We start from the raw sequence: 23,879 nt of genomic DNA, 5'->3' as shown, positions 1-23,879 counted from the left end.
AAAGCCTTCCAGATGTGCACACACATTCCTGAGCAACCCCACGATCTCAGCAGTTATCTGTGTCTTTCTTCTATTCCCATTCCCTCCCTTTATAAACCTTTTGAGTTGTGTTCATGCTCGGTGCTTTGCCTATTTGTTATTCATTATCCGGGTTGGTCAGATAAGTCACATGGTATTTTTCCTGCTTCCTGAGTGAGTGACTGAAATATTTTAAAAAGGAGAATAATAAATAATGAACTGCTGGCAAGACTATTTGGCTGGATAATCCCTGGTTGCTAAAATCTATGAAACTTCTGGGATTTACAAATATTTCCATGCTTATTCAGTCATTGTCCAAACACTCACAAATAATTAGTGATGTTTCTCAAATAGTGGCCATTTTTAATGACAATTTTTTGAAGCTTTTCATGGGAAGAAAAATCAAATGTCTACAAATAAGCATACTTCAAACTCAACACTTCTATCTGTGAATGATACGAAAACAATGGATGCTATGGAAAATCCTAATGTGGAGAGGTTGTGTTATTTGTGAAACCATTGAAAAACAGAAAAAAAAGAGTATTTTATAAAGCTGTCTCTTATTTTTCTGGAAATGGATCATTCAACCGAGTGCAAATCTGGCAACTTCAGTCAACACAGGTTAACGCCCCAGTGGCAAAGCAACTGGCTGTTACACCTCCATTCTCTCTTTAAAATAAAATAAGTTCTGCATTGAGAAGCTTAAGAATTAAGAGATATGTGATCAATTTTTTCCCCCTGAGGCTCCGCTTAGTTAAAATCTAAAGACATAGCAACACCCATATGCAGCAGAGCTCCTGAGTCTTACAAAACTGCTTCTGTCCAGGAAGAGACACATAGAGAGAATGATACAGAGATGGGAGGGGGCAGAGAGAGATTTTTATTGGAAGCTGTTAAAGTGGTTGCTATGAGACCTTCTCCAGCTACCGCAGGAACAGCCGTGAGTGTGAGGCTGATAAATCATACCTCTTGTATCATACCTTTCTTTTTTTTTTATTTATGCTGCTTTTATAGTTGTTTAAGATCAGAGCAAGCACTTGTCAGTTGCTTTTTCCTCCTTCTCACTCTCCTCTGGTCCCTTGTGCAAGATGGAGCTAGAAAATGAAATGATCAGCTCCTCCAGCAATTCTTCAGCAGGCTCCCGGGAGTACAAGGTGGTGATGCTGGGAGCAGGGGGAGTTGGCAAAAGCGGTAAGTTTTTAATTAACAGCAAGGGGTGGATCAGAGTGTAAACTTCTGAGAACAAGAATGGCTTGATAAGGGGCTTGTTCCCCACCCACAGTTCAGTTGAAGATGGTTTGGATTAAAAAATATTGAAATTAACGACTGGGGGCATGAGTCAGCTTAATTTTGTTGCAGAGAAAAATGTTGTAATCCTTTTTTTTTTCCTTAGCCAGCCTTCTCTTTCCTTTACAGACATTGGGGTCCAGTCAGCCTGCTGCTGTTAGCTTACTGTTCCGTTCTGCCTGTGACAATGCCACTGTGGCACTTTTTAAGGGGTACCGGCATGTTGGACAGTGTAGGTATAACTTGTGGGCCTGTAAATCATCCTTCATAGAGGCACGTGGGAGAGACCACTTGCAAAACCGACTGCCAAGTCAGGTCTGCAGTGGAAAGTGAGGAGGATGACACAGCTTCTAAGTTACTTCTTTACTGTGTGACATTATGGCTCTGCTGGTGGTACTCGCACCTCCTGTCTGGAAAGTTATAGGATGCATATCTGAGTGTCTCTCCAGGTCAGAAGGCTGATACCCAGCATATTTGAATATCGCTGTCCAGTGCTGGCAAGACATGATATTGTCTGCGGTGGCATCTCTTCAGAGGAGCTATGATTTTTTCTCCGGACGAGGTTTTCTTTTTCTCAGATATTATCACCTTTTGATTTATTGTCACTGACACTAACGTTCCCTGATCTTTAAAAAAAGCAAAGAAAAGACTTTGCTGAGCATGCAGTGTCTGCCTGGTAGCTAGCATATTTAACCCAGCACAACAAGTATATAATTAAATCTGCGGGAAATGACTATACAACTGGGATACAGTATTTCACAGACTAGCCTCCATGCAAGTCGGAGGGCAGACAGAATAAGCAAGCTGTAAAACTAAACTACTGATATTGCAGACAAGCCAAGCACTGTTTGCGACCTACCTGGTAAGACTAGATGTAGATAGTTATATTTTAAGCAGTGAGGACATCATTCTCTATATCCATATGCTATAGCCAGTGTTCCATTTGGTTTTAGTTTTAGGGTTGCATCCTTCATCTAAGAGGACTATACCCCCTCAATATTAATCTAACCAAGCCAGTGACAATTTTTGCAGTGGTATATTGAGAAACAATTGCTGTTCGCTACATAAAACATGAACAATTGGGCTTCTTATGTTAGTTTACTGCATGTATTTCCCAACTCACTTTTCTGCAGCAAGCAGGATCTCTGTGAAATATCTTTCCTTTGTAACTTTCAACAAAGCCATGCTTGTTTTTGCTGAGAGTATCCCAAAGGTGGCAGCAATTTTGTCCACCTTGTCTATGCAAGCACCATTTATTTTAAAAGAGCAGTTCCCCAACCGCTGTGACATTTCAAAGTAAAGATATACATGCTGCAATATTCATAATGGAATTGGATTGTGGGAGATGAATCTCAGATACAAATTAAGGAAACTTCAACAAGTTAATAATTTCTAGTATTTGAAACATCATGATGCCTACATGAAGCTTATTCCAACTAATCCAAATCTTCTTGGTTTGGAAATTAAATTGATGGCTTCATTTAAACAAGACTTCTTCTAATATTTTTGATCTTCTAATTTCCTGATCCAGCCCTGGTTGGAAGCAAGCAAAGCAGATGGAGTGTGTGGAGCGGGGCGGGGGGATTAGAACAAGGAGCAATGGTCTCAAGTTGCAGTGGGCAAGGTCTAGGATCCGATGAAGTGAGCTGTAGCTCACGAAAGCTTATGCTCAAATAAATTGGTTAGTCTCTAAGGTGCCACAAGTACTTCTTTTCTTTTTAGAAAACACTGTTTCACTAGGAGGGTGGTGAAGCACTGGGATGGGTTACCTAGGGAGCTGGTGGAATCTCCATCCTTAGAGATTTTTAAGGCCCAGCTTGCCACAACCCTGGCTAGGATGATTTGGTTGTGGTTGGTCCTGTTTTGAGCAGGGGGTTGGACGACAAGACCACCTGAGATCTCTTCCAACCATAATCCTCTATGCTTCTATGAAAATTAAGAGTTATATTGCAAGCCCCATACTCAAACTGAGTAATGCATTACTCCATAAACAGCCTCACTGAATTCCGTGGGACTACTCATGTTGTCAGTTATTGTTCAACATGATGATGGAGTTCACAATCTGTCCCCATATGAACATTTATTGACATTGAAAGACATAGATTTTGTTGAATTTTGAAGTAAAGGTAAAGTTCAGGCAATTCCTTATCTTATGCAAAATAACTCATAGACTCTAAGGTCAGAAGGGGCAATTATGATCATTTAGTCTGACTTCCTGCACATTTCAGGCCACAGAACCACACCCACCTATTTCTGTAATAGACCCGTAATCTCTGGCTGAGTTATTGAAGTCCTCAAACCATGATTTAAAGACTGCAAGTTACTCATCCGTACATACAACACAGATATTGGCAGCTAGGTAACCTCTACTTCCTCACAGTCATTCCTGGCCTGGAAACTACACAGGAACTTATTCATTTGGTGTCACTGGTGTATTGTGAAATCAATTATATAAAAAAGCTCTGCAGATAAGTTTTTCTCTTCTTTTAAGCATCTACACTTCTGGCTTTGTATGGATTTGTAAGGAGGAGGGCAGAAATATAATAAGAAAAATGGCTTCAAAGGGGTCTTAAGATGCCCCACCTAGGTTTGCAAAGCCAAGACTTTTGGTTGCGTATCTTAAACACGATAAACTCAACAATCAAATGTAGGGGTTTTATTTATCACTAAGGTGCTTCTTTACTAGACTAGTGCCCAGTTCTGCTTTCATTTACCACCACATTAATATCATTGGTATAAATGGAAGAAGAATGTGGCTCAACTTTACAAGTACTAGGGAAAATATCAGCAATAAAATACCAATCGTTATGCAAAAGAATCACCTGCTTTGGGATCATAAGAACATAAACAGCCATACTGGATCAGACCAAAAGATCCATCTAATCCAGTATCCTGTCTTCCAACAGAGGCCAATGCCAGGTGCCCCAGAGGGAATGAACAGAACAGCTAACTTGCTCCAGGTTGGCAAAAGGTTTTGATCAAACCTAGGTGCAGTTTTGAATTAACCTGGAATGATTTATGGCTTGTACAGAAATCATGTGAGATTTTCTGTTAATCGTCATTTTGGATGGGGAAAATAACAGGTGAAATATACTGAAGTTTGTTCCTGTTCTGAAACTGAAAGTGAAATCTGGATGTTGTGAACCCATTTATATCAAATCCAAAATCATAATGTATATACACATTCCCATGAAGATGGCAACAAAAGTTGATTTAGTTGGGGTTGGTCCTGCTTTGAGCAGGGGGTTGGACTAGATGACCTCCTAAATTCTCTTCCAACCCTAATCTTCTATAATTTCTATGATTCTATGATTGAAAAGCCAATGGAAAAATAAGGGCAGAAGTCAACTGAAAATTGAGCTGTTACCAATGGGGCTGACAGATTTCTGCTGAAAATCCTGGTCCAGGGAGAGATGAAACATGGCTGGAACCCCAAACCTGAACGTTTTCAATCTTTAGGTGGAGTCAGCTTTGGGATTTGAATCTCAAGATAAAAACCTGTCACTGTAGTTTTAGTTACAGACTGGAATGCAAAACTAGCAGAAGCCTAGTTTCTGGTTCTGACTGGATAGTAGTGAACTGTTTTTCTTGCAAGATTGTGGGCTAAAATGGCAGATATCTTAGAAGAGCCAATCTCACAACACTTATCCCATTCAGTGTAGCAGAAATCTTACAGGAAGAGCTAATGAGATCTTAATGGTGGGGCACCCAAAGTTAAACCCTATTTTCAGAACCCAAATCTCGAATCCTATCCTAAATCCCAACTAAAATCAGATCTGAACATCACCTCTTAGCTCATCGCTAGTTAAGAATAGTGATGTATTAACTTCAAAAGATTTTAAGGATTCTGAATTTAAGGTCCCCAAATTTGCAATTTCATTCAACAAACAATAATTACATCGATTTTACTCTGGGGCAGGGAGAAGCCAATTTAGTCTTATGGGTTTATTTCAATTAAGGTACAGAAATAAAGCTACACAGGCATATTATAACTGGGCAAGTAGTTTCACTATAGTTAATGAGGAAGTAACAGTGTTCTGTCCTTCAAAAGTAAACTGACCGCTGTATATTATATTTTGAAAAAAGAGATCCCTTTCTGAGTTCTAGAGAAATACTAAAATGTTATTTCAAGCAGTTTGGGGCTGAGACTAAGTAAAGCCATTCATCATTCACTGCTTTGATTCAAGATGGACCCAAAATCTGCACTTTGAAACCCTGCTGCCTTTGAGGCCATTTGGACCTGAAAGCAGATTTTGCATTGGCCCCTGTTTTATAATGATCTGTACTAAAATCCCATCTCCAAACTTATCCTGTGTTGGCTTGTAAGATTCACAAACCTTAGTTAGTCTTTTGACAAAGTGTGTGTATGTGAGAGAGAGAGAGATAGAGAGAGAGACTAGAGAGAGAGAGAGAGAGAGAGACTGGGTTTGTTTATAAATATTATTCATAGCTCTGGGCTTGGTTGGTGAATCTAGTTCCAGAATAGACCCCAGCTAAGCAACACAGTCTAACCAGCTTGGTTTAATCACCTATTTTATTCAGTAATACACAAAAGATAAACAGAACAGCCTCTGAATTCTGCAGGCTATTCATTTCCAGCTTAATTTTAGCAACACCAATAATAATTAATTATAACACACTCTGTGAAACATTTGTATAAGCCTCTCAGGTAATTATTGCTAAGCATAGCATAAAGAACAAACAAGTTGAGCTATCCTAACATTTGAATAAAATAACTCTGCCTCACAAGGGATGTTATTTCCTAAAGGATGCTTCAATCTGGTCAGTTTTGTCTATCTCCTGAAAGAAGACAGACCTGCTGAATGAACATGATCGGCTATGTTACTCATAATACCATTTAGACATAGCCAATCTATTGGTGGTAAAAGGTGCTGGATTGGAACATACTGGAGTTGCCCCCTCACCTGAGCTAAAGGGATCATGTCTTGGGTCAGAAGTAGAGCTTTTCAAAAACTTTGCATTGAAAGAGTTTTTTTAGAATGGAAAATGGCTTTTTTTTTTCTCTCACAAGAAATGAGCATGCTTGAGAAGTGTTCAGGTTGTCATTGGAAAAATGAAAATCTGACTACATAAATGTTCATGGGACTAGCAACCCCAAAACCCAAATATTTTCTGCAAGAAAACCCACACAATTTTTGATTGTCAGGTGTTCAACTAAAAACCAGAGAAATTATGAGGAATTTTTTTTTGCATGCACACACAAAGAAAAATGCCTTTCCTGACCTGATCTAGTCAGCAGTATTTAACTGTTCCACGGTCCATTCATTCTGTTCGCGCTCTCTGATGCCGACAGCTGAACAAATGCCCCAGTCCTGCAAACATTTAAGCAGGTGAATAGTCCATTGATTTCAGGATATTTTTCCAGAATCAGGACCAGCCTGGGTTTTTGGGAGGTGAAAATGTATGCTCTAGGAACTGGACTGAAACCACAAACTCATACCACTTGAGTTTATAAACAGTCTTTTAGTGGGGCAGTTTCTCTGTCCTGCTCTGCTCCCCCTCCAGGTAGTGCAAAGGAGTAGAGCTTGCTTTTCCCGGGGGATTTCTTCAGTGGTGGGGGGTCCTCAGGAAATGTAGTGACATTATAATGAGCCCGTACACCATCTGCCTTACAGGTACACCACAGGATATATGTTAGGAAGTTGGCTGTAGCATTGTGGGCTCTGGCTAAGCACAACTGCTGGATTGACCCTTGGGGACTATTGCAAAGTGGTACAAGTTAGAGCACTCCCCAGGGTTCTACCAGGGCCAAGAAGAGAAACAAATCTCTGAGCATAAACTTGAGGAATCAGACAACCTGGTCCAGTAACTCCAGTAACAGTTTCAAAGTTCATATCTGCACTTCAAACAAATTGGGCGCAGTTCACCTCTGCTATAACTCAGTGAATTTAGATTTACTAGATTGGTGTGGCACAAAACATATCCACTATGCAATGTACACCACACAGTACTACATTTTGCAGAGTATTAGGTCTTAAACCTGCCTTGTGATCAATACAGGGACAGCACTCACCCTCTACATATCACAGTGCAGGACTGGACTTTTGTGTGGTATTACACAATAGATCACAGCTGCTCAAGGAAGGGATTGATTTCTCTGAGTGGAGAGTGATGAGCACTCTGTGGATGCTACTGAAACGGAATAATAAGAACACATACAGGATTGTTTCAGATCAATCAGTAAAACTCGCCTCCACCATAAAATTCTTCTCCTTCCTTCTTTTCTAACCCGCCTTCAAACTACCCTTTTAAGAGAAGGTCTAGGAAAACAGACTGGCCTGTGGTGTCAACAAATGTGAGCTCTGCTCAACCTGATGGGAATGGCATGTCACTAGTTATATGTCTAAACGACTCCTTAAATAATTTCAATAAATCTGTTTGGTTATAGTACAAAGTGGGGGTGAGGATGGGAGAGGGGATGCCTTTGAAAGTAGCTGCAGAAGTAAAAAACACAAAAGGTGTGGTTGTGACCCTTGCAGGTGTGTAATTTTTAATCCTATGCCAGGCTATTTATCATGGGGTGCAGCATAGGGGAGAGCACAACTTTTAAGAGGCTGCTGTTTCCTCTCCCCCACATATGTGAGCAAAGCCTTGACTCTGCCCACAATGTGCCAGCCTGCTTGGCTCAGCCAGCACAGTGGAAGAAATAATCTGTACCTGACCCTGGGTTTACTCACATTACTTGCCCACAGATACAAGAGGAGAGACAGGGACCAGATTGTTACTCCTAGGCCATGTCTATGCTCCAAACGTCTGCTGGAATAGTTATGTCAGTCAGGGTTGTGAAGAGGAGAGATCCCTGGCCAACACAGCTAACCAGTCAAAAGCCCGTAGTGCAGACGCAGCTATAATTGCAACATTACACTTTTATCAATATATTTTGTAACAAGGCAGCCTGCCCCATTTAAAGGCCTGGAGGGTCAGCCCTGTACAATTAGCCCTGCCTTGCTACGGCATTGCTGGATGCTTGGACTTAAGAGGAGGATGGGAGAGGAGCTCTCTCCCATCCCAGGGATATGAGAGAGGCATTGGATCCAGAAACCAACCCACCTGCAGAGATGGTGTATGCAACAGACATACCAGGGATAACAGTAGCCCCTCCCTATGCTACTGCACAGATTAATCTATGAGGGGCTGGATGAGATAGAGGAGAGGGTTTCTGTGGCTGATGAGCATGGAGCAGAGGTCTTTGCCCAACAGAGCAGCTCTCAAATTCAGATGACAAAATGCTTGCAGGTGCCGGAACTGGCTATGCTCCAGGCAGCAATAAGTGTTGTAAAATAGGGGCTCAAAGGTGAGCTTCCCTTGTAAAAGCAGAGAGGGTATTGATAACTGGAAAGCAAGAGCTGGGTTCTTTAACTAATGGGAAGCCGGAGAAGGCTGGGTTTAGAGACCAGGTCTTGTGTACTGAACAGTTTAAAGACATTCTGACAACCCCAGAAGAGGCCCCACAGCTCCAAGAGGGAGTAATGTGTAGTCTAGTGACAGAACTGTGTGAGCCCCTGGCAGAGATAAAGGCCAGGGAGCAGAAGCTTGAGGCCACATGATGTGCAGTGGGATGCCAGACGGTCCCTAATGGAGAAGCAGAAGATTGTAGTCACTGGCTCACTCCCTCTCAGTATACCTGGTGGCAACTGATAAACGAGCACCAGAAGACACTAAGGGAGAGGAGCCTTCTAATCTCGATGGTCAGTAAGCTTGAGGGGGAGCTAAAGCATCTACAAGCACAGAACCCACCACAGCCCTGAGGCAGAAGACATAAATAAATCAGATCTGAAGAGTACAGGAGAGGACCTTCTAGATTATAGAGCTTGCCCTCAGGCTGGGCAAGGGGGGTGGAAGAATGTAATAAGTGATCTGGGGCCAGTCAGTCCTGCTCAGTTAGCTATGTCCCTCAACACCTGTGCTGGGAGTTGGACTTAAAAGGAGGACAGCCCAGCAGTTGAGTGATGACTGGGGAAGAGAGCAGACAAACTGCTCCTACCTGGGCATGGGAAGCCTGATTGAGGGCTAGGAGCTCTCTGAGGAGTGTTCCAGCCAGAGCCCTTTGTAGGAGGGTGGGCCTGGACTGGATGATTGAACAGACCAGAGAACATGTACCTGTTGGGGGGTGCTGAGACAGCCCATTGCACCTTGGGCCTGCCTGTAAGGAAGGGGGCTGTATGCTGAACCTGACTAGGTCAAAGATTTCTTTCCTTTTGTGCTTTTGCTGTACTTTATCTAAGGGACTCTGTTACCCGGGGAGGGGTTGAATTTTCTAATGTGGCTTGGCTGGAGGGTCAAGTCATATCTGTGGCTGGAATAGTCCAAAGAACATGGTGGGGAAACTGAGGCAGAATGGCTGCAATGCCACACTGTGCTACAAGGGGGTGCTCTGGAATGGTGAGTCTTGTGATAAGTTTATTTCTCTTGGGGTGGGGCTGGAATAAGATATACCAGCAAAAGCAATTTTGCTAATTTACTCTGCATCCACACTCAGAGTGCTTTTCTGGTGTAGTCCTATACTGGCATAAAGCAGACATGACCTTAGACACAATCTTGTTCCTGATCTGCTCCTGGTTAAACACAACTACACATTGCCCCTTACTTAGACTTTTAGTAAAGCCACAATGTAGCTCCAAATGGCTTCTAGAGGTTAAAAAGTGTGGGTGAAATTCTGTCACCTGAACTCTCACTGAGTACTACCTTCTAGAATAAGTAGGTCACAATGATCTCAAAGACACAGTTGGAGGACTTGGGTACTAGCCAGCATGACTTAGCTTGAAAAACAGTGGCCCTTTGAGTGCATACACTTCTAGCAGATTGTAATGAATGGTGGCTGACTTTGTCTCTGTTTCAGAAGCCGTTTTAACTAACAGGTTTGGAGTTTACTTTTGTGCTGCTGTTGCTGTACAAACTCCTCTTTCCTAGTGAATGACATGTGAGCCATCCATGTATGGATTAATAAATAGACACATTAATAAATAATTGTTCCCTCTCTTTTCTGCCTGAAGAACGGCAACATGTTTGTTATCCACTTGGCAGGATGAAGCACTGGCTCATTCATTTATTTTATGAATTTGGACAAGACATCAGGGACAGAATTGTTTGCCTCAGGGATGAGAGTTAAAGATATTTCATTACTGTGGCTGTTCACGCCCTTCAGTAGCTTTAGAGGAGGAGGAGTCCATTGTGGTTCTCGTGTGTACGTTTAATAGGATGATTTCTGTAGGTCAAATACCAATTGACTATTGAGAACACTGTACATAAGACCATAACATAAAAATGGCCATACGAGGTCAGACAGATGATCCATCTAGCCCAGTATCCTGTTTTCTGACAGCGGCCAGTGCCCGATGCTTCAGAGGGAACAAACAGAACAGGGCTATGTCAAGTTATTCATCCCATCATCCAGTCCCACTTTCTGGTAGTCAGAATTAGGAAAGAGCAGACTTGCTGGTGTGGTGCCTCCTGCTGATCATCTTGGGAATTAGCTCAACTCCAGCTCCACAGCGCCTTCTGGTGGCCGGTGACTCGCCTGCCTCAGGCCCCGATATCCCTCCCGGACCCCAGTGCCCTTTACCTCAGGGTTCTGCCCCAGCAGTACCCCCAAACTCTGGGTCTCCCCTCCTAGGGGAACTCCCAACCCTCTAAGCCCACCTTGTCTCAGTGGCTACTGCCAGTCATCATCTAGCCCCCTCTCACTGGGGCAAACTGCAGTCTGTAAAGGCCACTCATCACCGGCAAGGGGGTTGGACCAGCTGCCTCTGCCTAACCCCAGGTTGCACATTCCAGCCCCAGTACCCGCATAGGCCTTTCTCAAGGCCTCAGCCTGGGGAGTTGCTAGGCTGGAACTCCCCAGCACCTCTTGCCCTTCCCCAGCACTGCTCTGCTCCAGGTACCTTATTCCCAGGCAGCCAGGTCCTTCTGTTTCCACAGCTAGAGAGAGAGTGAGACAGCTCCTCCTTGAGCCCTTATAACAGGGCCAGTTGTGGCCTGGTTGGGGCATGGCCCCAGCTGTGGCTGCCTCCCCAATCAGCCTAGCCTTTTCCACCGCAGTGGGGTAACTGCCCCACTAAACAGAGGTTTAGGGACATCCAGAGCAGAGGGCTGTGTCCCTGGCCATCTTCACTTATAGCCATTGATGGGCCACCTTTCCTCCATGTCTAGGCTTCACCCTTCCACTGATCACTAGCCCACCTAAGGCCTGAATCAAGGAAGCATTTAAGCACATGATTAAGTCATAAGAACTGTATGCAGTCCCAGTCCCTTCAATACCTGAAAGCTGCTGCTGAATTGGAGAGAGTTCAGAGAAGATCAACAAAAATTATTAAAGTGCCTAGAAAATTTGATTTATGATTCCAGATGAGTAAAAGACCAATATTTGTATAGCTTGGACAAACAATATACCATGATTCTTCACTGTGTTACTTGCACATGGATAAAATGGTGTAATGTAGTCAAGAATCAGGCCCAGTGTCTACACTGGAGATGACAGTCTATCATATTTCAAGCGTGTAAATATCAAGGAAGAGAGGGAACTGGTGGAAGCACACATGAGCATTTGGCTAGGAGGAATGGAATGAAATGTTTAGATAAAAGCTAAGAACATGTATACACATTCAGTCTATCTATAAGGGGTTCACTCCCTGTCGTTTCTAGGAAGGTAGGGTATCTATCTGTAACTATTTGCTAAGAGTGAGGTTGATTAGATTGTGGAATAGTCTCCCAAGGTTGGTGGAAGTCCCAGCCCAGGTACCGTTTTTAGCTGAGCTAAACAGAATGCAGGAGAATGAACTGTAGAGACCAGTCCTATACTGTCAAGAGAACGGATCAGGTGACTAGAAGAGCTTTTCAGTCTCTAATTTCTATAATTATCCTGTGTTCCTCTCTGCCACTGGGGAGAGTCCTGCACACACTTAGGTACTTGAAGTCAGCAGGACTAATCACATGTGTAAAGTTACTTACATGCCTAGATGTTTATAGGAATGGTGCCTTACACTGTGTCTATGATTCACAATGCTGAATGTCGAGCTTCTGTATGGCACTAGTGAAAAATGAAAATCAGCCAATTACTGTGACAGTGGTCTGGTTTGGAATTGGGGATTTGGTTCATCCCCGTGCTCCACTGATTCAGGGTCTACCTGTCACACACACTCAGGACAGCTGAATCATGATGGATGTGAATGTAAGTCACCAGCGGTTACATGAGCATATCTGGTTTTCACCTGCAGACTGACTCAAAGAGGTTTTCCAGTCACAACTGTAGATGGGGACTATGTTGTTACCATTTTCTTTTCACTTCTAATTGGTTCTTATTAAGGAAAGGAAGCCTTTTGACTAAAGGAGTCTAGCTACAAAAGCCTCCATATGGAAGCATTTCTGTTCTGCTGGTCCCAAGTAAACTCCGAAATAAGGAAATAAACAGGGCTACATGACAATGATTGGGCACTGTCAGTCCCTTTGCTGTTCACCATCTGCAAGGCAGCCACAGGGGGCTGCATTTTCCATTCTAACCCATCCCTGCTGCTGAGCCAAGCCATCTGCAGTTCAGGGCACTGCTGTAGTTAGGATGAAGAGGGGAATTCATTAGAGACCCTTCAAAGCACAATTAGGAAAGAATGTGTGTTTTGTTTGTTTGTTTGTTTTTTCTGCTGCTTTCATTGACTCTCCTATGCTTTCCCTTTCACTTCCCTGTCCCTGTCCTTATCCTTTTCCACTTTTAATTTCTCCACTGACTTTAATTAAATTCCCCCTACGCCTGCAAGCTTTTTTTTTTTTTTGTTCTTCCTGTGTAAAGAGAAGCAAGGGAAGTCTTCAGACTCACACAGTTCTACTGACAGGTTCTACGTGCTTTCAAAGCACTGTGCAGGGGCTTAGCTGAGGAGCACTCACCGACTCAGGAAGCCACCTTGCTGCAGTTTACTCACAACATACCTGACAGTGGGTCAGATCCCAATGGAGTGACACCGATTGATGTCAGCTGAGGAGCAGGCTCAAAATATTTCATGTCGAAGTCACCAGCTTGCCTGCCTCCTCCCATATAAATATACATAGGCAGAAGCTGTAATTCAGTGAAAGAGTATTCCCAGAATTGTATGCCGTGTAGCTGTAGCTGTGTCTGTCCCAGGATATTAGAGAGACAAGGTTGGTGAGGTCATATCTTTTATTGGACTAACTTCTGTTGATGAGGGAAACAAGCCTTCAACCCACACAGAGCTCTTCTTCAGGTCTAGGAAAGGTACTCTGAGCATCATAGCTAAATGCAAGGTGAATTTGATCACTCTGTATCTGACCAATCAGTTCTCATCCTCAAAGGAAACCTGCACAACACTTTCAAAAGATCAGAGGGGTAGCCGTGTTACTCTGTTTCCACAAAAACAACGAGGAGTCCAGTGGCACCTTAAAGACAAAATTATTTGGGCATAAGCTTTTGTGAGTAAAAATCCCACGTCTTCAGATGCATGGAGTGAAAATTACAGATGCAGGCATTATTATACTGACACATGAAGAGAAGGGAGTTACCTTACGAGTGGAGAACCAGTGCTGACAAGGCCAATTCAATCAGGTTGGATGTGGTCCACTCCCAATAATTGATGAGGAGGTGTCAACACTAAGAGAGGGAAAGTAGTGAGCCAGCTACTCCCTGTCCTTATTCAAGCCCAAATTAATGGTGTTAAATTTTCAAATGAATTTTAGTTCTGCAGTTTCTCTTTGAAGTCTGTTTTTGAAGTTTTTTTTTGTTGCAGGCTGGCTACTTTTAAGTCTGTTATAGAATGTCCAGGGAGATTGAAGTGTTCACCTACTGGGTTTTGTATGTTACCATTCCAGATGTCTGATTTGTATCCATTTATTCTTTTACGTAGAGACTATCTGGTTTGGCCAATGTATATGGCAGAGAGGCACTGCTGGCATATATCACATTAATAGATGTTCAGGTGAATGGTCCCCGGATGGTGTGGCTGATGTGGTTGGGTCCTCTGATGGTGTCACTAGAGTAGATATGGGGACAGAGTAGGCAACAAGGTTTGTTACAGGGGTTGGTTCCTGTGTTAGTGTCTCTGTGGCGTGGTGTGTAGTTGCTGGTGAGTATTTGCTTCACGCTGGGGGGCTGTTTGTAAGCGAGGATGAGTCTGGGAGCTTAAATTCAAAAGATGAACCTGAGAGCTTAAATTCATAACTCTGCTAGACACTAAAAATCATGGACTGAACAGAGACACAAAATTTCTGGATTATTACAACTATCTGTAACCCACTAACCTCCTCTTTTTATCCTATGACTGCAGAGGTGTTGACGGCCCACACTACCCTGAATGGTCCCTTAGAATATGTGCTAACTACTTATGCTAAACAATCTGTACCACTTTGCATTTAGCTGTGATACTTGGAGTACCTTTCCTAGACCAGAAGAAAAAGAGAGTTTGTGTGGCTCAAAAGCTTGTCTCTCTCACCCACAGAAGTTGGTCCAATAAATGATATTAACTCCCACACCTTTTCTCTCTTTTCCAAGAATTGTTCAATTGGGATTGTGGTGTTTGCACCCTACTATGGGCAACCCAATTTTCTGCTCATGTTCCCCATGTGTTCACACTAGTGAAGATCATTAACTTGACTATTTACAGAAAGTAAAGTAAAAAGGGGGGAACAAATTTAAATTTGAAAACTTTAATCAATATCCATTGCATTTCCCCCACCTATCCCAAGTTTTTGATCACAGCAGATTTTAATCATGATCAGCTGGCATGATGCTGCATGTGTTTCCTCCTGGCCTACACTGACCTACAAGGTCATGCTTGATATTGTGTCATCTAACTTGATGCTTAACAATTTGTGTTCAAACACAATAAAGCTTTATAATATAGACAAGCCCATTTACACAGTTTGTTTGCTCTGTGCAGCACAAAAGAACTATGAGTGGAATCTCAGTCTTGGGTTATGTGGATTAGTGCACAGTGAAATACTTTCATTTTACCAGGGCTACTTATCATGTTTCATACTTCCCCATGAGATCCCTGGATTCTTTGAAGGCTTCTTGTTGCTGCCATGGAATTTGGATACCCCTTGAGTGGAATATGCTTAGCTCATGCCAATGGCCAAAATCTACAATATCTTGACTGCAACTTTCCTTAACTGTCTGAAAATCAATAAACCGGAGCTGCAGATTTTTAACTCAAAATGCTTACTGCTGTAAATCAACATAGCCATATTGACTTAAATGGAGTTATGGTGCCTTAAACCAGCTGAGCACCAGGATAACAGTAGCCTAGAGCTTATTCCCTTTGCTGAATTGCTTTAACAGAAACATGACTTCTTTGCTATCTATCTGTGCCCAGGATAGCTAAAAAGCAAATTTACAGTCACTTTCTATGCAACCAAATAAAATTCTCTATCTAAACAATTCCCTGTGTAGTCAATATTCTTCCTCATCTCTGGAGGAGGAGGAGGAGACGAGAGGTCAAAATTGGGGCTAGATGGAAAACAACAATTCTGTTTCATGTAAAATTGTGCAGGTTTCAAAAGTTGCTTTCATTCTTCATTGGAATGAAACCAACGCCTTCCAATTCTTCTGGTGATAAAAATGGGTGAAAAAGCCTTGGAGAATAGTCAATAGCTCAATAGTTAGGGCACTTGCTTGGGATATAGAATACCTAGGGTTTAGTCCCTATTCTGTCAGAGCTGGAGCTTTGACTTGCATCTCAGTCTGCCTCATCCCAGGTAAACTCACTAACCATTGGGTATTCTGCATTTGCTTGCACACTGTCTCTCTGAATTGGGATATGCAAGGAAGTGGGAGAGCAGGATTTATTAAGAGAACAAAACAAGGTGGGAAGAGAATTAATTATATAATCGAGAGCACAAAAGTAGATGAATAGATGCTGGAACATATAAAAGACACAAATAAGAGAGAATAATAAAAACAGAAGGACATTGGAGGGGGATAAGAAAAAACAAAGGTAAGAAGAGTATGGTGAGAGAGAGTTTAAGGCAGTGAGAATTACTCAGATCCCACAACAAGGTCAATGAGCCTCTGCTTTCTGTTCTTACAACATCTACCCCTTTCAATGCTAGCTGCATTACTCCCCTTCCTGAAGGCTGCACGCTTGTGACACCTGTCCTAGGGGCCAGAACTCATCCCTCTACATTTCACTCCCAGTGGGTTGGCTTCCCAGTAGACTTTGTCCACAGGCTCAAAGTTGACAGTAAGAAGTAAGAGTCACTATTAGCAAATGAATCACAAACCTTTCTAGGTCAATCCTTTTCTTCCAACCCTGCCAGTGCTTTGGAACAAACTCACCCAGCCTTTAGCCGTGATGCTAGCTTATATAAATGCAATGCCAGAGAGAGCAGTGAGTCACTTTGCTGTGTATCCCCCACATACCTCTGAAAGTGGGATGTGGGAACATTTAGGGACTAACTCTGAGTAGTACTAAGTGCCTTTCAAAGTCAATGGGAATGTCTCTGTGCTTTGAAGGATCAAACCCTGAGTGCAAATAGAATAATGCATTGTATCACTACTTGGACATATTTTTTCCCCCCTGCAGGGCCTGAAAATACAATCAGGCTTCATTTATCCCAAGCCCAAAGAAGCAAAGTGCCACGAAGCAAAGTAAAATGTGCAGCTGTCTCTCTTCTTCTCCTAACCCTCCTTGTTAGAGATCCAGCACATTCACTCATTCTCCTGTCTCTTATCGTTTATTTAAATATGTACTGAAGTAACATCAACCTACTCCTCTTAAAAAGGAGGAGAGATGGCTGTAAGGGGAGCTATAAAAATAAATTGCCAGTGACTATAACCATTGGGGAAAAAACAAAAACATTTCCCTAAGATACAGTCAAGAAAAATGTATTTAAATGTAAAATAATTAAAGTACATTTTCACTTGTTTATTGAAAACTAGTTGTTAAAGCCCTGACATGTTAGTCAAGGATGAATTATTGAAGGCTCTGCCAAACCCATTGAGATAACCACTTTCCACTGATTGACAGTGACAATATATTAAAGGAATAGAATATTTGGTGATTGAATGCCTTTCGTTCCTCAATGTCATCCGCTTGAAAAGGACTACGGATCAAATCAGTTTGTGATATTGGAGTGTTTATTTCTAACGCATCACTGTCCCTGCTGGACGAATCTCAGTCTTTTACATTTCTTAATCAAGTATTTACTTGATTTATCCTTAGCTGATATAAAGGGGCATAGTTACACTGAAGTCAATGAAATTATGCCAGTTTGCATGAGCAGAGTGTCTTGCTCCTTGTTCTATAATTAGGTTGAAAACATAAGAATTAGGGATCCTGCATTGGCACCTGATTCTGTCAGGTTCTAAGCACTTCCTGCCTGGCTCTAAGAATCCTCAATTCCCAGTGAAGTCAATGAAGCTGAGGGCACTCAGCACTTATAGAATTTGGACCCAAAGGGAAGCCTTTCATATCTATGCCATTAATATATGCAGAATAAATAGCATGATGCATGACTGAGAGAGGGAGAGAAATTAGGTTTTATCGTGGTCTTTGCTAGGACACCAAGACTGCTCGGATACTGACCCCAGCAAAACAGAATAGCTAACGGCAGAAATGCTGCTGGAACTTTCCCGAAAGGATTCACCGTGTTCATCAAAGCTTGGTTCAAGTTCAATGCAATGGACAAAATCTCATGAATAATTCATTTTGAATCTACTGCATAAACTGTTGATGAAAAATCAGGAAGTGCTTCACAGTGGAATTATTTGTGCTTGTTTCCCTCCCCACCCCCAAACCCCTTCCTTTGCATGGACTTTTAAGTCTGTGGAAGAATTTATGAGGGCTGTGGTAGAGGTAAATTAGTGCCTATTTGTGTTAGTGGGATTTGTGCACCCCACACTGGTTTTCATATGTTTTATGTTTCTCATAAACTACTTTTAAGTGTAGTGCATGTTAATAAAAAATATTTTTATTAAAAATATGTGGGGTTTGAAGGGCTTTGGTTTGTAAGCAATTGTCTACTAGGCATTTTTCCATTCTTACTCTAATCTTTCTGTATATTTCTTTGAGATTTTTAAAAATCACACACACTGTAGTAAGTGATAGCTTTGTGACTAATATTATTTGTATTATCATAATGCGTAGGAGCCTCAGCCATGGACCAGGTTAACTATAGATAGAGTGGGACTTATTGTTCCCTCTGTGGCTTCTGAGTCATGTCTGGTTTGCTCAGTGATAAGTGTCAGCTCAGCACCTCTGAGTCGGAATGTGTAACTGCCAGAGATATATGGAAAAAGCAAGCTCTGCCTCATGCATCACAAAGAAAACTGGAAGCTAACTACTGATTACGGCAATCTTTGTTTGCCCTTAACATTGGAGCAGAAAGAGCACAGCTCAATTTTCAGCAGCTAGGCTTGTTTTGCAGAGCTGGAAGATAGAAAAATGAGGCTTTAATCAAAAGGAGAAACTTTGATCAGGAAACCACTGGGTGGGTGGGTGGGTAAATACACTGGGAATGCTGTAATGACCTGAGGACATTCGTTCCAGGTTGCTGACCAGGGGGTTGGAACGACCAAAGAAGAGACTGGCTCCAGAAATTTTATCCCCTGTTTTACGCTGAGCCCAGTGCTTGCTCATATAAAAGTCTGGGGGTTTAGGGCCTGGTCCAAAGCCAAGTGAAGTCATAGAATCATAGAATATCAGGGTTGGAAGGGACCTCAGGAGGTCATCTAGTCCAACCCCCTGCTCAAAGCAGGACCACTCCCCAACTAAATCATCCCAGCCAGGGCTTTGTCAAGCCAGGCCTTAAAAACCTCTAAGGAAGGAGATTCTACCACCTCCATTCCAGTGTTTCACTACCCTCCTAGTGAAAAAGGTTTTCCTAACATCCAACCTAAACCTCCTGCAACTTGAGACCGTTACTGCTTGTTCTATCCTTACAGGCTCCCCCCCCCAAGAGGAAACTGGCAATGTGCCTGTTTCACATGGCCCCAGGGCCCACACCATCTCCTCTCTGTCTGTCCCATCTGCTGCTGGAGTCTCTGCAGCTCCAAGGGGGTTGGAATCTTTATATGCACCCCTCCTGGAAGGAAGCTGATGGAACAGCCTGCCCCACATAGCTGCCTTTGGGGTGATTCTAGGGGCCCAATGCCTCACTCCCTGCTGTGACTGCTAATGCTTTCTGCACCACAGCTTTAAATCTCAGTATTAGAGAATTGCCCCAACACAGTATTCCGTAGTGTGTTTGGATCTCACCCACCCCCATTAAAGTCAGGGAGCATACAGTCCTGGCATTAACTGTTAGCTCAATTCCTCTGAGCCAGTCTCATCCACATATGCACATTATTAGTCACCGTACTAGTGCAGCTGAGGCAGGTTTCAGGGTCAGAAGCAGTCTTGGAAGAAAACCTTACTGTTGCACAGGACAGACCCCAGTAGCAGGAGCCTGACAATGCAGCAAAACTACCTCCAGGAAGCAGCTGTCACAGCTCCAGGATGCTGGCCTGGACTTTCAATGCCCAGGTGGTGTTTGCGAAATCTGGGACAGTCTTATCCTGATCAGGATTCTTGGCACCTCTTTAGGTCTCCTGTGGAATTGTGAGTGGCCAATTTCACACTGAGAGGCGTTCAGAGATTATTAGCACAGTCCTTATATGAGAGACACTAGCCAGTGTCAACATTCCAGGTCGCATCCTTAGCTGATGTAAATATTGAATGAAGCTCCATGGACCATGTATCTATGCTGATTTACACCAGCTGCGGATCTATCTCTATCCTTTTCTTTAACAATCATAAATACACAATAGCCACTTCTCTGTCTGGTTTAGTGCAGTGCAGAAATTCTCATGCATACATGCAGTACCTAAGACCTCATATATTTGCACTGGTTTTGACCGTTCTGTGCATCCTACTGTGTGAGGGTAGAAGTTTCTGTCCATTCATAGTGTTAACATCTGTGCGTACACATGCACTCACTCTTTTTCCAGGTGTGTGTATGACATCAAAAGTTTGGGAAACCTAACCCTCAGACTGCACCCTCATATCTCAGACTGCGGATTTAATTTCTATTGGAATGCACAAATCAGTATGATTAATGACCTCTTTGTTTACTTTTAAATATAAAAAATGGAAGCTGAAATTGCTCTAGCTGCATGAGGTGTTACCGTTGGATTTATATGTATCACTGAGCTAGCAGCTGAAGTATATGCAGAGGGAAAGCTGAATGCCATTGAAAGAATGATGCATATGCAGATAGGAATCTCTACATTAATTTTCCTCTATAACCTCTCCTATTCTTGAGCTGAGAGGAATAGGGCCAGTCTGATACTGACTGCCAAATCTGGAGCTCATTTGTTTTTAGAACATGAAGCCTGTGCCCCTTTCCCAGCTCATTGTTACCTCTGAGGGGCAGTGTGGTCTAGTGTAGAAAGGACATGAATGAGGATGTTTGATTTTATCCCTCAGTCTGCCATTGCACTGTTGTGTGACCATGAGCAATGTACTTCACCTCTCTCTACCTGTGTGTCCCCATCTGCAAAAATGGGAACAATGACACTTGTCCTCCTTTGTAAAGTGCTTTGGGGTCTACAGATGGAAAATACTATGTAAAGTTATGGGAAAGCCACCACCACTTCAGATAATTTGTTCCAATGGTTAATTACCCCCACTGTTACAAAATCGATGCCTTATTTCTAGTCTGAATTGGTCTATCTTCAGTTTCCAGCCACTAAATCTTGTTATACCTTCCCCCCACACTAGATTAAAGAGCTGCCTACTGTAACAAACCTCTTCATCATATAACTACTTCTAGACTGTGATCAAGTCACTTTTTAAAAGGGGGAATGTGGGATTTTCAGTTTGATTTTGCAAATGTTTCCCCCCATTTTTAATCCAACTAAAGAGTGGTGGCCATTTTTTAACCAATTTCAAAATTTAAATGTAAAATTGGCAACTCTTAAAATTTCAGTGAAAAAATGTAGACAGTGTTTTCACTCATTTCCCCCCTCCCAGCTTTTTCCAACCAACTTATGGAGAAACAGAGTACCAAACCATACAGAGCCACCCAACTACCTGCAAAGACATATTCCACAGGGTTGGGATGAGCATGCAGCAGAACTGGAACTCTTCTCTTCTGTGAGTGAAGATAACCATCTCAGGGTACTGGACTGGGGAGAACACAGACCTAAATGAATTCCATGTGTATCAATAGAGAGAGCAAGAGCTGTATCATTTCCGTTCAGAATATCAAACATATTAAGCCATTTGTTTACATTTTGATTCTTTCCTTTTGTTCAAAATGCTGAATAACATGTAACCCACTGATGAGTGTATGATATGTCCAGCTGTGATTGGGTGTGCTCCCCACATTGGCCCTGAGAAGGTAGATTAGGCCTAATTAACCTATAGGATACACCAGGAGGAAAGCCAGGGAGAGCTGAGACCTACATGCTGTCAGTACCCAGCTGAGAAGGAACAGGCAGCGCAGGTATAAAGTCAGGGAGCAGGAAACAGAGGGGGGCCTGCTGTCACTCTCTCAGAGGAGGGTGGTTGAGCTGGCAAACTCAGAGGGAGAGGGGGAGCCAGAAGGTACAGCTGGGAAGTAGGAAGGAGTCAAGGGAAAGAGGAACATGGTATGGGAGTGAGCAGGCCACCTTGCTAGAGATAGGGTCCCTGGTTGGAATCTGGAGTAGAGGGTGGGTCCGGGTTCCCCTACCAGCAACGGGAGGGGTGTCATGGTCACAGCAGTGAAGGGAAAACTGCCATTTGTATAGCAGAACTTTGATACCCCAGGAAGGGGGAACCACATAATGATCAGGCTGGAGGGCCGAGTCACAAAGAGGAGGCTGGAGTGAGAGGGACTAGCAGGGTGAGAAACGGTGGGTAGGGACACTGCCAGAGGAGGACAGGACCTGAGAGAGCAAATCCCCTGGATGGTCAGGATGACTCACTACTTGCTGTGAGTGGACCCCCTGTGACAAGAGCTCTGTGAGGAGCTCTGTGTTTCCCCAGGGGTCGGTCCTGGGGCCGGTTTTGTTCAATATCTTCATAAATGATCTGGAGGATGGTGTGGATTGCACTCTCAGCAAATTTGCGGATGATACTAAACTGGGAGGAGTGGTAGATACGCTGGAGAGTAGGGATAGGATACAAAGGGACCTAGACAAATTGGAGGATTGGGCCAAAAGAAATCTGATGAGGTTCAATAAGGATAAGTGCAGGGTCCTGCACTTAGGACGGAAGAACCCAATGCACAGCTACAGACTAGGGACCGAATGGCTAGGCAGCAGTTCTGAGGAAAAGGACCTAGGGGTGACAGTGGACGAGAAGCTGGATATGAGTCAGCAGTGTGCCCTTGTTGTCAAGAAGGCCAATGGCATTTTGGATGTATAAGTAGGGGCATAGCGAGCAGATCGAGGGACGTGATCGTCCCCCTCTATTTGACATTGGTGAGGCCTCATCTGGAGTACTGTGTCCAGTTTTGGGCCCCACACTACAAGAAGGATGTGGATAAATTGGAAAGAGTCCAGCAAAGGACAACAAAAATGATTAGGGGTCTGGAACACATGACTTATGAGGAGAGGCTGAGGGAACTGGGATTGTTTAGTCTGCAGAAGAGAAGAATGAGGGGGGATTTGATAGCTGCTTTCAACTACCTGAAAGGTGGTTCCAGGGAGGATGGTTCTAGACTATTCTCAGTGGTAGAAGAGGACAGGACAAGAAGAAATGGTCTCAAGTTGCAGTGGGGGAGGTTTAGGTTGGATATTAGGAAAAACTTTTTTCACTAGGAGGGTGGTGAAACACTGGAATGCGTTACCTAGGGAGGTGATAGAATCTCCTTCCTTAGAAGTTTTTAAGGTCAGGCTTGACAAAGCCCTGGCTGGGATGATTTAATTGGAGATTGGTCCTGCTTTTGAGCAGGGGGTTGGACTAGATGACCTCCTGAGGTCCCTTCCAACACTGATATTCTATGATTCTATGATTCTATAAGAGTCTGCTATAGCCCCTTTTCTACAGAGCCTGCTTTTTTAGCTCAAGATGTAGAAAACTCATGTTTTTAGTTCTGGAGGTCCCAATTCAATCCCCAGCGCTGGCCCAGATGGCAGCCACCACAAGTTCAAGTGTTGGATCCTTTCCTACCCTCACCTTTGTTTCAGAACAGTTGCAGTCGAGTCAGGCCATAATATAACAAAGGTCATCATCTGAGACTCTGTATGTATCATTCATTTTTCAAACCAGGCCCTTCATCTTATTTTTTGCACATGATACAAGAGTGAATCTATCAGTATTATAAATTTGCCTATCGCTGTTGTATGTAAGAACCATGAATCTCTGTGGAAGAAATTTTCCCAAATACTTTCTCTTAGTGATACTGCATGCTTCCTTAGATGAAACACACCATAGCAGACAATATTTCTTCTCAAGGCAATACATTTTTAACTACTTAATATCCTAGCTTCCTAAAAAGATGGTTGGATTGGAGCTAACTGACGAGATGCTGAACTGTTCTTTGCTCTTGCTCTGTCAGAGAATTCTACTTGATATTCATAGTATCACTAAAGCAAGTGTATTCAGCAGGTGTCACTATATTTTGAGGACTCAGTGAAAGATGAGTCA

At 43.0% G+C, this 23,879-nt stretch overlaps 1 protein-coding gene across 1 annotated transcript in view; it reads left to right on the top strand.

The window, feature by feature from the left end:
- The first annotated feature begins 1,106 nt into the window (after positions 1–1,106).
- The window catches only part of RIT2 (Ras like without CAAX 2), a 268,793-nt gene continuing 246,020 nt past the window's right edge, over positions 1,107–23,879 (top strand). The window contains exon 1 of the mRNA XM_073343437.2: positions 1,107–1,209. Coding sequence (XP_073199538.1) covers positions 1,107–1,209 — 103 coding nt within the window. The remainder of the gene's footprint in view (positions 1,210–23,879) is intronic.

Source organism: Lepidochelys kempii, chromosome 5, assembly GCF_965140285.1.
Source record: "Lepidochelys kempii isolate rLepKem1 chromosome 5, rLepKem1.hap1, whole genome shotgun sequence".
In the NCBI taxonomy this organism is placed as follows: domain Eukaryota; kingdom Metazoa; phylum Chordata; order Testudines; family Cheloniidae; genus Lepidochelys; species Lepidochelys kempii.
Note: the sequence above shows the minus strand (reverse complement) of the source record. Positions and strands in the feature narration are given on the sequence as shown.